The sequence below is a fragment of the Nannospalax galili genome, unplaced genomic scaffold (assembly GCF_000622305.1).
Source record: "Nannospalax galili isolate Female #2095 unplaced genomic scaffold, S.galili_v1.0 scaffold1798, whole genome shotgun sequence".
Lineage (NCBI taxonomy): Eukaryota > Metazoa > Chordata > Mammalia > Rodentia > Spalacidae > Nannospalax > Nannospalax galili.
The window spans coordinates 48,289-65,824 of record NW_008341341.1 but is presented as its reverse complement, the minus strand read 5'-3'; the positions used below and the strand labels follow the sequence as shown (position 1 = coordinate 65,824).

Here is a 17,536-nt window from a genome sequence, read left to right as displayed (position 1 = left end):
TCTTGAGAGGGGGACCCCCAAACTCAATAGTTTTACATTTATAATTTGTTGCCACAAGTCCTTGCTTCTTTTTCCATCCAATTTTAATGTCTCAGTCAAACTCCCTCTTTTTTTTTTTTTTTTTTTTAACATTTTCTAGCTTTATGATGTGGGAAAAGCTATTTTAAAGTTATGGCAGTTAATATTTATATTCTTTATGAATTGCATACATGCACACAATGTATATTGATCATATTCATCTTCTACTCCTCCCCCTAACTCCTCCCAAATCTATCCCACCTCCCTCTCAACTTGGATGTCCTGTTTTTTAAAAAGTTTTCTTTTTAAAAAAAATATTATTTTTATTTTATGTATATGAGTGTATTGCCTACATGTATGTAAGTGCACCCATGTCGTGTAATGTCCTCAGGGGTCAGAAGAGGGTGTTGGATGCCCTGGAACTGAGTTACAGACTGTTAGCTGTCATGTGGATATTGAACCCACATGTACTGGGAATCAAACCCGAGTCCTCTATAAGAGCAGAACTCGAGTTATGGACAGTTGTTAGCTGCCATGTGGGTGCTAGGATATGAACCTGGGCCTGCTGTAAGAACAACCAGTGTTCTTAACCCCTGACCCATCTCTCCAGCCCTTAATGTCCTCTTTAAAAAAAAAAAAATTTTAACCCACCTAGTCCAGTTTGTATTGCCTTAAAGAAAACTGACTCTTTCTCCCTACAAACCTCAACTGTCAGTAGCTCCTCAGCTAGGAGAGGGGCAAACTGTGAAAATGTGCTCTCTCTGGTCTCTTCTGTTGTTTGCCATTATGCTTCCCCATGATATTCTCTGGCTGGCTGCTCGCTCCTGCCCTGCACTGCCTTGCCTTTAGTGTCTTCTCTTGAGGACTTTCCTGAGCACCTCAGTTCCTCCTGGTTGTTCCAGCCTCTGGACTTCCATAGTACTTGCTGGAAATAGCAGCTATTTCTGACTTTGCCATGTCTTTCTGTATCCTCTGTGTACAAATAGATGATAAGCTCTTTGAGGTTGAGATGGGTTTTTCTTTCTCTGTGCTTAGCATGGGGCAAGTACTCTTAGTTTGCAGTTTTTGAGAAGTACAGGTAACAAGCTTAGTACAGACAGCCTGTAGGTAGCCAAAGTAGTTTTTAAGTTCTCAAAGATTTTAAAACTCAAAAAGAAAGCTGTAAAGGAAAATTTTTTAGGAAAACTGTGAATTCAATATACGGGAATAGAGTTTCCATATTTTAAATGAAACAGTCTGTTTAGGGCCACTTGGAGTTAAAAGGTCTTTATTCTGACTTCAAATTCTCTAGGAAACAAATTCCAAATTGCAGTGCTGAGTTACCAGGTAAATGACACCTAGTTTCCAGGTTTGTTGCTGTGCTTTCAACACAGTCAGTAAGATTAACCAGGGATTTGAGCTACAAAAGAACAAATTTATTAAGTCATGGAACAGCCTATTTTGTAATAATTTTCCTACTTTGAAATCTCTAGCCGAGCATGGTGATGCACACCCTTAATCCCAGCACTTGGGAGGCAGAGGCAGGCCAATCTCTGTGAGTTCAAAACTAGCCTGGTCTGCATAACAGGTTCCAAGACAGCTGAGACTACAGGGAGACCCTGTCTCAAAAAGTTAAAAAAAAAAAAAAGATGAAACCTCTAAAGGGTATCTAAGGGTATAATTTTTCTTTTCTTTTAGAGTAGGGAACCGCCCCCCCCCTTTTTTTTTTGAGACCAGGTCTCACTGTGTAGCCTTGGCTGTCCTGGAATGTGCTATGTCTACTAGCTGGCCTTGAACTCAAGAGCCCCCCCTGCCTCTGCCTCCCAAGTGTTGGGGTTAAAGGTATGCGCCACCATGTCCGGCTAATTTTGCTTTTAATGAGTATTAAAAACATAATTCTGATAGCCGGGCATGGTGGTCCATGCCTTTAATCCCAGCACTTGGGAGGCAGAGGCAGGCGGATCTTTGTGAGTTCGAGGCCAGCCTGGTCTACATGGTGAGTTCCAGGACAGCTGGAGTTACAAGGAGACCCTATCTCAAAAAGACAAAAAAAAAACCAAAAACTTGATTCTGGGGCTGGAGAGATGGCTCAGCAGTTAAGAGCACCGACTGCTCTTGCAGAGGACTGGGATTCAATTCCCAGCACCCACATGGCAGCTATGAACTGTCCTTAACTCCAGTTCCAGGGGAATCCGAAGCCCTCTTCTGATCTCCATGGCATTTTATGACATGGTTGCACTCATGTACATGCAATCAATACACTCGTACACATAAAAAACAAAAAAAAAGCATAATTCTGAATTCATTTGAAACTTCAAGTTCTTGCTTAATTTCTTCAGCGCCAGCAGAAGCTTCAGAAAGAACGCCTCATGAATGACTTCTCTGCGGCCTTAAACAATTTCCAGGCTGTGCAGAGAAGGGTATCTGAAAAGGAAAAAGAAAGTATTGCCAGAGCAAGAGCTGGATCTCGTCTTTCTGTAAGTTCAGTCCCCAAAGAAGACCTTTATAATTTCCAGATGTTCTATCCCAAGTTTTTGCTCTTTCTGACCATTAGCCTTTGTTTACTGTCACACCAAGTAACTAACATATACAGTTAATATATACCTCCTGTTCAGAATGGTTCATATTCTGGGCCTAAACTGGAATGCAGATTTGCTTTCAACCATTTCACACCCATTTCCTAGTCAGGACAGATTTCTACAGTTCTGTGCCATCTTACAGATGCTGTTAGTGCCAAGGAACATCACTCCTTTATACTATAGCTAAGGCAAGCCCTGTTCTGTGTGTCTTTGACATGTTTCTGGATAACAGTAGTAATAATGCCATCTGCTTTCTAGGCAGAAGACAGGCAAAGAGAGGAGCAGCTCGTCTCATTTGACAGGTAAAGAATTATTCATCCAGCCTGCTGGATAGCTGGTGATGATACCTTTATGTCTATTTTTAATTTAAAACATCAGTGAGATGAGCCAGGCATGGTAATGCACCTGTGTAACTCCAACACTTTGGGGGCTGAGGAAGAGGATAAAGATAGTTGGAGAGAGGCTAGTCTGTGCTGCATAGCATGGCTGTCAAGTAAGTAAAAAAGTAAAATGGGGAAAAATGGAGGACAAAATAAAAAGAGAGCTTCAGGTAGTTAAGTATTACCCACAAAATAAAACTCAAATGTCAAACCCATGAGTTTTTTTCTAACACCTTTGAGTTATGGAAGGAATGTTTTTAAGGTGAATTTTAAAAAGTACAAGAACCCCCTGGCAGTGCTGTGTGGGAGAGGAAGCTCAACTCACTGGGAATAAGTGCAGACCCACAAAAGCACAAGACAAGATCCTCATCATCTTAACCTCTGGTTTATGTTTCCCATTCTGAGATTCATTTCCTCCCTCTGAAATGGGCAGTCAGCATTCTAGGAAGATGGAGAGCAGACAGTTTGTATTCATGGTACCATTTGGAAACCTAAGTGGTTTATCATAGATACAAATCCATCTTTCCTCCTATGCTGTGGGCACATTAGGGCCTGAGGGCTTCATCTGACTGTTTCCTATCTCAAGACATGCTTTTGTTTATTTATGAATTGTATTTGAGTATTTTTATTTCATGGATGTACGTACATCAGGTGCACGCAGTGCCCTCAGAAGCCAGAAGAGGGTGTCAGATCCCCTAGAACTGGAGTTCTGGATGGTTGTCAGCTGCCATGTGGGTGCTGGGAACTGAGCTGGGGTCCTCTGGAAGAGCAGCCAGTGTTCTTACCTGCTGAGCCATCTTGCTCCAGCCCCCAGGACGTGCTTTAAATATTGTGGCGAAGAAGTATGAGTTACACATACTGTTGAGAAATGCATAACATGGGATTGCCAAAGTGTTTTCTGAATTTACCAAGTAGCACTTTTCTTCTAAATGCCTGAAAAAAAGAATTACAGACATTTCATTGGCTTTCACTTTGGTTTTCTGTTAAGTGATATCCCTAAGTATAACCTCAAGGAAATTATTGGAAACTGGATATGATTCTTTTAAATGAATTGATGAAGCACTGGTTGGTTATAACCTATTCTCATTTAGGCCCCTTGGTACCAACACAGCTTGTACTTTGAGAGTGCCCTGAGAGGGCCAGGTCCGCATAATTCACTGAGTTGAAATCTCTGGATACTTCCCTTGTCTAGCAAGTCCTAGCAGGATTGCAGTTTACCCCTGAGTGGAAAAAGCAAGGAGGCCCATCCTCCATTATTCTGCCTCATCTCAGCTTTGCTCTCGGAGGCTGAGATTTTCTTTTCTCAGCATTGTCACTTCTCTGCCTCTGCATCTGAAACGTGGTCCTGAGGGACTTTGTATAGCAGAAGAACTTAGATCTGGGTGGTCCACCTGGGTTCTGCTGGCAGCAGAGATGTTGTAGTTATGTCTCCTCATACCTCAGAGAGAAGGAATCAACTGCAGTGCTTGTCTGTTTCCCTGTAGCCATGAGGAGTGGAACCAGATGCAGAGCCAGGAGGATGAGGTGGCCATCACTGAACAAGATCTGGAGCTTATTAAAGAGAGGGAAACAGCGATTCGGCAGCTGGAGGTAAGAGCCAGGTTGTGTCTTTTGTTTGACTCAGGTTGACTTCAGGTATTTGGGTGCTCTAGCCTGAGTTTTCTTTGGATTAATATGAACAGGTATGGATTGAGTCATTGTGTAGTTTTTATATAATTTAACTCAATTTAGTCATGACCTGGGAGCACAGGTATACCCAGGACCTTTCCTCAAACTTCACTTCTCATATGGACTCTCAGAGAGACATCTGCATGGAAAACAGCAAGGCAAACAAATATGTTGTTGTTTATTGGAACTAAATCTCAATAGCAATCTCGAGGTTAAGCAGGGTTCTGTAGAAGGCTTTTCTTAGTCTTAGTAGACCAGCATAAAGGAAAGCTAAAACTCTTGGATCTATTTCTATTTTTTTACAGTCTAAAGTCCAATTCCAAGTTGGAAGTCTTACATTTCACTGGGTCAGAATTGTGACAGGTTGGTTTTTTTTTTTTTTTTTGGTTTTTTTGAGAAAGGGCCTCTCTGTAGCTCCAGCTGTCCTGGAACTCACTATGTAGACCAGGGTGGCCTTGAGCTCACAGAGATCTGCCTGCCTCTGCCTCCCGAGTGCTGGGATTAAAGGCGTGCGCTACCACGCCCGGCTAATTTGCCTGCATGTATGTGAGTGCACCCCTGTCATGCAGTGCTGTGGAGGTCAGAAGAGGGCTTCAGATTCCCCTGGAACTGGAGTTAAGGATAGTTTGTAGCCACCATGTGGGTGCTGGGAATTGAACCCGGGTCCTCTACAAGAGCAGTCAGTGCTCTTAACTGCTGCGCCATCTCTCCAGCCCCATCAGAATTGGGACAGTTTTTGAGGTAGGGTTGAGGGAGGGGTCGGTAGACTCTGACTGAGCTCCCCCTTATCCCATTAGCCAGCAGTTTCCTCAGGTCTCTGAATTCTTGGGGCTGGGCAGGGGTAGTTAGTAGTTAGGAGGGAGGGAGAATTGAGAGTAGGGAAACTGAGTTCCTCCTTTACTTCCTCTGTAGTAGTGGCTCTGAACCCTGCCTGCACATTAGAATCTTTTGGATATCTTTTTTTTTTTTTTTTGTCTTTTTGAAACAGGGTCTCCCTGTAGCCCCAGCCACCCTGGAACTTGCTATGTAGACTAGGCTGGTCTCAAACTCACAGAGATCCTCCTGCCCCTGCCTTCTAAGTCCTGGCACTAAAGGTGTGTTCTGCCACACCCGGCTTGGAGATCTTTTTAATACCTCAGTTCTCTCCTACCACCAATTATTAGATTGGACTACGTGCAGTTCCTGGGTTTTGTAGATTAAAAATGGACAAATATGAGTTGGAGATATGGGTCAGTGGTTAAGAGCATTGACTGCTCTTGTAGAGGACCCAGATTCCCATCACCTACAGGGCAGCTAACAGCTGTCTGTTAGCTCCAGTTCTAGGGGATCTGATGCCTTCTTCTGACCTCTGCAAGCATTGCATGACATGGGTACACTTACACACATGCAGGCAATATACCCATATACATAAAATAAAAATAATAAAAAAATATTTTTTTAAATGAACAAATATTGCCAGGCGTGGTGGTGCACACCTTTAATCCCAGCCCTTGGGAGGCAGAGGCAGGCGGATCTTTGTGAGTTTGAGGCCAGCCTGGTCTACATAGTGAGTTCGAAGACAGCTGGGGCTACAAGGAGACCCTGTCTCAGAAAAGACAAAAAAAAAAAAAAAAAAAAAAAAAAAAAAAAAAGAACAAATATGAGGGGTGGTGTTGAAATGGTTCATCTAGTAAAGGTACCAACTGCCAAGCCTGATGACCTGAGTTTGATCCCTGAGACCTACAGGTGAAAGGAGAGAACCAACTCCCAATAGTTGTCCTCTGACCTCCACATGTGGGTCATGGCATACAGACACATAGAAGTGGAATAATTTTTTTTTTTTTTTGAAACACTCTCCCTGTAACCCCAGCTGGCCCGGAACTCACTGTGTAGACCAGGCTAGCCTTGAACTCAACAGAGAGCTGCCTGCCTCTGCCTCCCAAGTGCTGGGACTTACAGGTGTGAGCCACCATGCCAGGCTAAGTTTTTTTTTAATGGATAAATATCCACAGCTCTTAAAGAGGACTTGGGTTCAGTTCCCAGCACCCACATGGTGACTCACTACCTCCTATAACTCTAGTTCCAGGGGACCCAGTGTTCTGATGCACATACACACATGTAGGCTCACACATGTACACATAAAATAAATACATCTTTAAAGACTAAAGATGTTGGGGCTGGAGAGATGGCTCCAGGATGGGGACATCACTGGCTGCTCTTCCAGAAGACCTGGGTTCAGTTCCCAGTACCCACATGGCAGCTAGGAATAACTGTCTGTAACTCCAGTTCCAGGGGATCCAGTGCCTTCTGGCCTCTGTGGACATTGCACATGGGTTGTACTTACATACATGCAGGCAAAACATTTGTATACATAAAATAAAAATAGATAAATCAAAAATAAATAAATAAAGTTGTTGCCAGGCGTGATGGCACACACCTTTAGTCCCAGCACTTGAGAGGCAGAGGCAGGCAGATTTCTGTAAGTTGGAGGCCAGCCATGGCTACAGGGGGACCCTGTCTCAAAAAGACAAAAAAGAAAGCTTCATGCCTTGTTTTTCCTTTATTTCTTTTTCACCTTCCACTGCTAATCACTGGCTTGGTGCAACCTTAGAAATGCTTTTAAGCAAGGAGTAGAGCGAGCTATTTGGAACTAAGGGCAGGATGTAGAAGGTCACGTAATGGTGGGCCAGTAATGTAGTTGATCACTTAACATTCAACAGGGTGAAGTGTGAATTCCTTACCCTGGGCTTGATTTTCATTTCTAATCATTTCCTACCTCTAACATATGCCTTCTATTAAAGCCAGACAGCTGTTTGCTTTTGAAGGCAGTTTATCCTCTGCTTCTGTGGTCTCCTCCTGTCACTTCAGTCTTCTGCATAGCTTTCTATACTATTCTGTAGTTCTTTCCTCTATAACACCCTTTCTTCTTAATCATCTTGCTATGTACTTTTGTCTGCGACCCCACCCCAGTTAGATGTAAGTATCCATGGCAACTAGCAGACTATCCTAACTCTAGTAGACCATTAGCAAAGTGGTTGGGATACTAGCAAGATGCTCTTACCAAGTTGCAATTCCAGTCACCCTCCGAACCTGGAAGTCCTAATGGACACTAGCAGGTTCTGCCTAAACTCATTTGTATTTCAGTAGGGCCACCACCCATATGAGCATATCTTTTTTTTTTTTTTTGGTCTTTTTGAGACAGGGTCTCCCTGTAGCCCCAGCTGTCCTGGAACTCACTATGTAGACCAGGCTGGCCTTGAACTCACAGAGAGCTGCCTGCCTCTGCCTCCTGAGTGCTGGGATTAAAGGTGTGCGCCACTGCGCCCAGCTATGAGCATATCTTTAACAGGTCAGGTTTCCATTGTTCTTCTGCCTGACCATATGGCCATACCATGGCTCATTCCCTGTGAGTCAATAAAAACCTCTGTAGGGGATTTTGCTTCCATCTGCCAGGAAAAGAGCCTACAGTTCAGCCCACCAAGCTGATTTGTTTTTAACTTTTTTCAGTTAGAATAGCAGACTTCCAAACCGTGTTGTCCTTTTACCCTAGACCTGTATTATACTATCCAAGCTGCTCCTGTCAGTTAGCTGAAGGCTGTTTATAGGGTACTTCAAATGACAGTAGAAGCCAGTAGTCCCTTAGTTGTGAGTTTGGCTTTCTTATGTTCCCCTAGGTAGCACAATCCTATGTAAACCATTTAAATTCTCTAGTCCAAAATCCTAGTAGTCATTGTAATGGGAAACACAAGCCATTTCCTTAAGGGCCAGTTAGGCTTCGTGTAGAACCAGCTCAAAGAATCTGCCCATCTCAGCACCCCTACTTCTATTTGATATGGTTTGGGCTCGGATGATCTTACTGGTGCCCAGGTAGTATGTGTAATTTGCCTAATGGGTAGGTTTCATGTCTTCTGTTTTACAGTGTTGGGTAGGTATCAAAAGAATTTCTGTTCTTGAAGAAAGCATACTTTATAGAGCTTTAAAAAATTAGTTCCTTAATAATTAGTAGATGTGAAAAACATTACCACTGAAATCTACCTGATGACTCTATATCCGTGCTCAGATGCCAAGGAGCTCAGAAAGTAACCGACTGTGACTAGTAATAATCAGATATGTAGAGATGCACACATGTGCAAACATCTTAATGTCAATTGCACTGAAAATGAATTTTTCTGTATGAAACTGCGTATTTTAATAAAGAAATGGAGATCTTTTTTAAAGGTTAAACCCCATTCAATTTTATGTCTTATGGGGTTTATACTGAGTTCAGTATTGTATAACTGTATTAATTCATCTGTAAACCTAAAAATATCTTAGCTCTGGAAATTGTTATTGAATATGTCAATGCTGTTGTAATGAAATGCTTCTTCTAAGTATGTGGTTATTAAATAAATAATTAAATAATTAAAAAAAAAAAAAACAACCACATGTGATATGTTAGTAGCCAAAACTTTAGTAAGGAAAGGAAAGGAATCTTCTAACATGTTGCTTAATAGTAGTTAATTGTCTTCTGTTTTCCTTAGGCTGACATTTTGGATGTCAATCAGATATTTAAAGATTTGGCCATGATGATCCATGATCAAGGTGATCTGATCGGTAGGTATTATTGATACATCTAGCCTTGGGGTGAGTTGGTAGTATTTTAGTACAAAGAACTCAGTAAAATGGGTCAGCTAAACACTTAAGTTTAGAAATATTTTGGCTGGAGAGATGGCTCAGTGGTTAAGAACACTGGTTGTTCTTACAGAACACATGGTAGCTAACAACTGTCCATAACTCCAGTTCCAGGGAATCCAACAGTTTCTTCTGTCCTCCAAGGGCATTGCACGACACCTGTGTACTTACCTACATGCAGGTAATACACACATACACATAAAGTGAAAATAACAAAGAGCTACATGCCTCTGCCTCCCGGGTGCTGGAATCAAAGGTGTTTTGTCATCATACCCCATAATTTTCTAATACTGTCAAGTGTAGAGGTAAAAAAGTGGGACCTCTGTAGCTGTTCAGCCTTACTCACTTGCCATAACTTGTAAGTCTGTTTAGAGAAAGAGCTGTCAGCTTCCCAGCTCTCAAAACTTGCATGATTATGGGGCTAGTAACTTTAAAATGTGTTTATTTTTATTTTATATGCTTGAGTGTTCTACCTGCATGTGTCTAAGTGCACCCATGCTGTGCAGTGTCCACGGAGGCCAGAAGAGGGTACTGGATCCCTGGGAACTAGAGTTATGGATGGTTGCTAGCTATGTGGGTGCTGGGAACTGAACTTGGGTCCTCTGTAAGAGCAGCCAGTGCTCTATTCCTTTGTTTGTTTGTTTGTTTGTTTGTTTGAGACAGGGTCTCCCTGTAGCCCTAGCTGGCCTTGAACTCAGAGAAATCTGCCTGCCTCTGCCCCTCTGCCACCCAAGTGCTGGGATTAAAGACATGCACCACCACACCCAGAGCTGCAGCCAGTGCTCTTAACTGTTGAGCCATCTTTCCAAGGGGTTAGTAACTTTTAGAAAGCTTTTCTTTTCTTTTAATATTTTATTTTTATTTTTGTGTATATGCATATTGCCTACATGTATGTAAGTGCACCCATGCAGTGCCCACAGAGATCAGAAGAGGGTGTTGGATTCTCCTGGAACTGGAGTTATAGATTGTGGGTGCTGGGAATTGAACCCAGGTCCTCTGCATGAGCAACTGGTGCTCTTAACTCTGAGCCATCTCTCCAGGCCCTAAAAAGCTTTTTAATGTGGAAATAATCTTAAGTTTATAAAAATCTGCAAAAATAAGAGACTGGAGAGATAGCTCAATGGTTAAGAGGACTGGCTACTCTTGCAGAGGACCCAGGTTCGATTCCCAGCACCCACATGATGACTAACAGCCATCTATTATTCCAGTTCCAGGGAAATTCAATGCCCCTTCTGACCTCTGAGAGCACTACACAACACAGGTGCACTTACATACATGTACGCATAACTCATACACATAAAATGGAAATAAATAAGTTTTTAAAATATATTTTTTTTAATTTTAATTTTTATTTATTTATTTTTGTCTTTTTGAGACAGGGTCTCCCTGTAGTCCCAGCTGACCTGAACTCACTATGTAGACCAGGTTGGCCTTGACCTCACAGAGATTCAGAGGCTGCCTGCCTCTGCCTCGTGAGTGCTGGGACTAAAGGCATGCGCCACCATGCCCAGCTTTATTTTTATCATTATTATTTTTTTGTCTTTTTGAGACAGGTCCCTGTAGCCCCAGCTGGCCTGGAACTCACTATGTAGACCAGGCTGGCCTTGAACTCACAGAGATTCACCTGCCTCTGCCTCCCAAGTGCTGGGATTAAAGGTGTACGCCACCACACCCAGCCTTTATTTATTATCTTTATTTTATAAGTGTATTGCCTGCATGTATGTAAGTGTCATGCAGTGCCCATGAACATCGGAAGAGGGTGTCACAATTCCCCTGGAACTGGAGTTAAGGACGGTTCATAGCTGCCATGTGGGTGCTGGGAATTGAACCCGGGTGCTCTGCAAGAGCAGTCAGTGCTCTTAACTGCTGAGCATCTCCAGCCCCAATAAATAAATTTTTTAAAAAGTGAATTTTTGTTGAAGAATTATTGGCAGCTGATTACTACTGGGTGAGGAAGAGCTGATCTTCTTAAAGGGAGGGATTCTAGATAGACTGACTAGACCTCAGTGGATCAACTTGCACTGAAGGACATCTGGGTACACTAACTTGACATGATTGGCCTTAACACAAATAACAGAATGTATGAATTCCAGCTGGGGGCTATGGGAGAGGGTCAGTGGGGAAGAGGGTATAAAGATGATTAAGATGTTTTATATGAAATACACAAAAATTCAATAAAAATTTTTTTAAAAAGAAAATTCCTGCCAACAAAAGATAGTGTATCAAAACAGGAAGTTGGAGCTCTCTCTGAAAATTATCAAGTATATATGCTCTTTGAATAAAATAGAAAACTCTGAGCCACAGCAATAAGGGTAAAAGTGCGTGCCATACAAGTTTAACAACATGAGTTTGATCCTGGGAACCCACATAAAGGTGGAAGCAAAGAACAAAATCCACAGATTCGTCCTTTGACCTCCACACATGTGTGTACTGTACCCCCCCAAATACATAAATGAATACCCACAAATTACTCTATTAGCTTATTTCTTACCTCTGACAGGTGTTATAGTATTTCTGTCAGATACTTCCAAGTTTTGACCTTGTAATGACTTTTTTGTTGTTGTTCTTTTTGAGACAGGGTCTCCCTGTAGCTCCAGCTGCCTGGAACTCACTCTGTAGACCAGGCTGGCCTTGAACTCACAGAGGTCTGCCTGCCTCTGCCTCCCTAGTGCTGGGACAGAAGGTGTGCACCACCACGCTTGGCTATAATGACTTTTTAGAAACTATCCCAACCAAGCTGGGCGTGGTGGCACACACCTTTAATCCCAGCACTTGGGAGACAGAGGCAGGTGGATCTCTGTGAGTTCGAGGCCAGCCTGGTCTACATAGTGGGTTCTAAGCCAGCTGGTACTACAGGGGGCCCCTGTCTCAAAAAAAAAAAAAAAAAAAAAAAAAAAAAAAAAACAACAAAAAAAAGGTAAACGAAACAAAGAAACTATACCCAACCAAAAATTTCATAATAAACACAATAGTTTACATACAATTATTTATAATGGCAAAAAATATCAGTAGGAAAATGGAAATAAGAATACATTCATAGTATAGAGCTAACAGGAAAATAACATAAGTACATAATACATAAAGTTTTTAAGGTTATTCCTAGATCGAAACATAAAAACAAAAAATTATACATATGAGCAATGTCCATATAATACATGTATATTACACATACATTTTAAAACTACAGGTTGTAGAGAAAAAGGTAGACGACCCTACTTAAGCAATTACAAAAGAAATCCAAATACCTAAATATGTTTATGATTTCAAGTCTTGCTAAGCTCACTCTTTTTGGAATCTTTTCATTAGTTTCTCCTACCTAGAACAGAATTCTTTTTTTTTTTGGTCTTTTTGAGACAGGGTTTCCCTATAGTCCCAGCTGTCCTGGAATGTAGACCAGCAGGCTGGCCTTGAACACACAGACATCCCTCTGCCTCTGCCTCCCACGTGCTGGGATTAAAGGCGTGCACCACCACGCCCAGCCTACAGAATTCTATTTTTAAAGATTTGTTTTCAGTCAGGCAAGGTAGCACACATCTTTAATCCCAGCACTCCAGAGGTAAAGGCATGTGGATCTCTGTGAGATCAAGGCCAACCTTGTCTACACAGAGAATTTCAGGCCAGCTGGGCCTACAAAGTAGACCCTGTCTAAAAAAAAAAAAGCATCCCTGGGCACGGTGGCACAGGCTGTTAGTCTGAGCACTCAGGAGGCAGAGGCAGGCAGATCTCTGTGAGTTTCAGGCCAGCCTGGTCTACATAGTGAGTTCCAGGCCAGCTGGGGCTACAGGGAGACCCTGTCTCAAAAACAGCACAAAAAAAAAAGTGATTTTTAAAGAATTTTCATGGGTGGATAGTTGGAATGTTGATGGTGAATCAGGAACCGTGTCAGATGTTTGTTCAGTTTACAGTCTTGAATGTGCTAAAATATCCGCTGTATTTTTTGCAGATAGCATAGAAGCCAATGTGGAAAGCTCAGAGGTGCATGTCGAAAGAGCCACTGATCAGTTACAGAGGGCTGCTTACTATCAGGTAAAAGCCAGCACCAAAGAAAGTTGCTCTGTGCTGTAGACGGAAAGAGTCATCAGACTATGTTGACACATTGTAGACAGCTACAGTCTTTGGCCTAAGCTAGAGGCAGGTAGACATAATTTGCAGTCCCAGTCCCATTTTTAGTATTTATCTTTGCAACAAGAGCTACAAAACCATCAAATCTTGAATGAATTTACACAGAAACCTCCTGGCTGTAAAACTAATCCCATGAGCTAGCCTGATGCCCAAATCTAGCATAAGGCTAATCGTGTATTTAGGCAGTGGAACTATGTTTCTGTTAGGATAAGAGCTACAGGTAAAGTAGAGAGAGCTTCATGGAAACTTTATGTAGACTACCTCCTCAGAGCATAGACATCCTAGAATCCACTATAACAGCTGTTTATATGCAAAGGGATAGGGACTAATCCTTATGGAACTCAGCCTGTGAAGTAAAATTCCTCTGACTGTCTCACTTTTTTAGTCTGTCTTAATGTTTAGATACTGAAAATGAAGTCTTTCTCATTTCCCCTCAATTTGGTCATAGAAGTAAATAACATTTCAGTCATTTTCTATGTAACTGGAGAGCTGTATTTTACCTGGGAATATTCTTAAGGAAATTGTGTTCCATAATGGTATTTCCTTTAGAAACTGAGGACCTTAGTTTCCAACAGTAAAAGAATAATTTTATTCACTCAGTGTTGTATGGGATTATGTGGGATCTAAGAAATGTTTATGAGGTTTTTATCAGAAAAAGAAAGTTTCTGTTAAATGTCAAATGAGAAAAGTATCCAACATTATACCTTATGATCCCAGTGATGTTCAATAGCAATGTGCATATTGATGAGCAGAAGAGAGCAGAAGAAAATACAATCAGAATGTTCACAGTCTTATCTATGGGTGATTATTTTCTTTCTGACTGCCTGTATTTTTTTACAGTGCATATACAATGTGATAGGTATAAAGTGGTTGTTAAAATACAGACAGACAGACAGACAGGTGTGGCGGTACACATCTTTAATCCCAGTAGAGAGGCAGACCTCTGAGATTGAGACCAGCCTGGTCTACATAGCGAGTTCCAGGCCAGCCAGGGCTACATAGTGAGACCCTGTCTCAAAAAACCAATCAATCAATAAACAGTATACAGAGGGGCAGGGCAGATGGCTCCAAGGTTAAAGCACTTGCCACACAAGCAAGAGGTTTGGAGTTTAGATTCCCCAATCCCACATAAATATCTGGTGGGTATGGCAGCCACCTGTAATTTTGGCCTTGGAAGGCAGAGATGGGATTCCAGGAGCAAGCTGACTTGGAAGGCTAGTCATATCAGCAAGCTCTGAGTTTGACTGAGATAGCCTGACTCAAAAAATAAGGTGGGAGAGCAATAGAGATGCATTCTTGCCATAAGCCTTGGGCCTCTGCATACATGCATGTACCTACTGACATGTATACCTATGCATGCATACACACTGCACTCATACACACAAAAAAGAAAAGTAAAATACATTAATTAATTTTTAAAAGTACATTAAAAAATAACACTGCAAATAACACCTAGCAGCATAGGCATAGCTTCCTTGTAAAATTGTGTTCCAAAATAACTAAAACTTATACTGCTGTCTAGAACTGGTTCCTTTGGGAAGGTCTCTATGTGTTTGTAGGATGGTAAGAGTTAATTCTAGGCTGGGGATGGGACTCAGTAGTAGAGCACTTACCTAGTGCCCACAGGGACCAATTCCAGCACTGAAAATAAAAGCATTAATTGTGAATGTTGAGGAGGCAGACGAGTGAAGCACTCTTGGAATCTTAGATATAAATATTTTTATGTGTTTCATGAGTGTCTTTAAATATTTCTTTCCTCAGAAAAAATCTCGCAAGAAGATGTGTATCCTCGTGCTTGTCCTGTCAGTGATTATTGCAGTCTTGGGATTTGTTATCTGGCTAGTTTCTAAATGAAATGTGATTGCCTCAGAGCCTCCTCCTGCTGAGTTGTTTGCAAGGGCAAGTGCTTGATGGAGTCTTGTCAGAACAAAGTGACCACAAGAAGAGAGTGTATACCAGATTGTCCTGTAATAATTTAGTTAGAAACTAACTACTAACTAGTCCTTGGAATTAGTGACCCATGGAGACAGTATTTATCAATTTATGTATACATTCTATTGATTTCTCAAATAAGAAAATGACTTATGTGTACTTTTCTTTCTCTTGTATTCTGATTGCCCTTTATCCCAAGTGCTTACTAAAAATTCCATTGTAGATACTCTTTCTGACAGGTGACACTACAGTCTTATAATACTGTCATTGTGTATATACAAGTTTTCCCTTTTTATTATCATCTGAGATCACTTTCTTTCTGGCACCTAGCATATTAGAATCTGAGAAACTGTACAATATGCCAGCAAGTTTTCTTTTTTAATATTTTAATTTGCATTTCTAATAGGTATATTCTCTGTTTTGCAAGATTTTGGCACTGTATTTCCCTGGGAAGTAAAAATAGAATTGCACATGTGATTTCAGATTAAATGAAAAGTACCTGTTTGAGCTGGTCAGCTGAGGGGTACATGTGAAAGTATGGGTTCAAATTCAATTGCAGTTAGTCTCTGCTAGTGTCATTCACAGCAGTTCACACACTAAGCTGTCTTGCTCCTGTTTTGAAGAGGTTAGTTTCATTGACATTATTATATTCCTTGGGGTCCCTCTCCCACATGTCTGCATAGAAAGGGAATTAGAGCATGCTTTTTAAAGCCAATAGGAATTGTTTGGAATGATCATATCTACTTGTTCACTGTGGCTCTACATTCCTGGTGAATGATGAATGTGCCTGTCAAAGGCTGCTCCCCTCCCTTGTGAGGGTTGCTCGGCTTTGATGGCAAGAAGATTTTAAAGTGTAGACTGAAGTTGGATTTAAAATTTAGGTCTGTGAACCTAGTGATAAAGCAAAGCAAAGGTTCGTTTTTGTAAATAATACTGGTTGAGTGATGTTAGACGTATCTTAATTTATGATAAAGAGATTAATCTCTATGCGTAGTTTTAGACAAAAACAGTTTCAATAAAAGATTTCTGTCTTGTAATATAAATGTTGTCCACTGCCCTTTTTCACAGGTCTGGAACAGTTAGAGAGCATGGAATTGTACATGCTCTCGCTTAAATGTGAATCAAGGCCAAAAATTATGGCTCATTCTTTACTGAATTGGGGAATTTGATTACTCGGTGTATTTATATTTGTTTCTTCTATTCCCCTTAATGTTACTTAATCTTCTTGTTTTAAACTAATGTGAACAGTAGGGAAATAAGGGCCCAAATGCATAAGTTTCTTTGCACTTTTGCACCATCCCACCTCCTTAATACAAATAAACATTTAAAAGCTTTTGCAGTTACTTTTATGAGTTAATGTCCTAATGATAGAGGTATTACATAATGTACTGCCTAAGAAAAACAGACCTGGAGGAAGGCTGGACACCAGGTAAGGACTGTGGAACAGGTGTTGCTGCCCTTTGAAAAACAGGACCTAGAGCCAAATGTGGTTTGCACACAACTGTAATCCTAGAACCTGAGAGGACGAGGCAGGAGGATTGTGAGTTCAAGCCAGCCTGGAATTCATAACAAGTGTAAGACCTGACCCTGTCTTCAAATAGATAGGAAAGGAAAAGGGAAGACAGAGCTGTTTTGGTGGCACAGTGGCCCAAGCAGCAACTTCAGAGAGAATTTCCTGGTTCTCAGATTATAGGTGGACTTGGATACATCATTTGTAACTTTTCCAAGAAAGAAAAAAAAGGATCTGTTGTGGAAAACTATTTGAGAAAATAAAGTGATCGTAGTTCCATAATACCATGTGCTTGATCCAGTGGTGATTGTAATGATGATCACGGGAGAATACATGCCAGTTGCCAAAGAAGTTCTAATAAACCTATGCATAGAATCCTTATTTGTGCCTTGATTATCTTTGGAGGCACTGTGGTCTGACACAGTGGTTCTGAACTATGCTTTCACAGTAGAAATGGTTAAAAATACTGATGCCTCACCTCCCTCCCCCAACCCAAAGAGTCAAATTTCATTTGTCTGAGATATATCCTAGGCATAGGAATCTATTAAAGCTCCAGATAAGGGGCTGGAGAGATGGCTCAGTGGTCAAGAGCACTGACTGCTCTTACAGAGGACCCAGGTTCATTTCCCAGCACTCACATGGTGGCTAACAGCCATCTGTAACTCCAGTTTCAGGGGATCCAACACCACCTTCTGACC

The 17,536-nt window shown here is 41.4% G+C and overlaps 1 protein-coding gene across 1 annotated transcript in view; it reads left to right on the top strand.

The window, feature by feature from the left end:
- Positions 1-17,219, top strand: part of Stx12 (syntaxin 12) — a 41,506-nt gene extending 24,287 nt beyond the window's left edge. Inside the window, exons 4-9 of the mRNA XM_008836755.2 lie at positions 2,337-2,474; positions 2,835-2,878; positions 4,441-4,546; positions 9,124-9,196; positions 13,218-13,300; positions 15,158-17,219. Coding sequence (XP_008834977.1) covers positions 2,337-2,474; positions 2,835-2,878; positions 4,441-4,546; positions 9,124-9,196; positions 13,218-13,300; positions 15,158-15,250 — 537 coding nt within the window. The 3' untranslated portion in view covers positions 15,251-17,219. The remainder of the gene's footprint in view (positions 1-2,336; positions 2,475-2,834; positions 2,879-4,440; positions 4,547-9,123; positions 9,197-13,217; positions 13,301-15,157) is intronic.
- Positions 17,220-17,536: the final 317 nt, after the last annotated feature.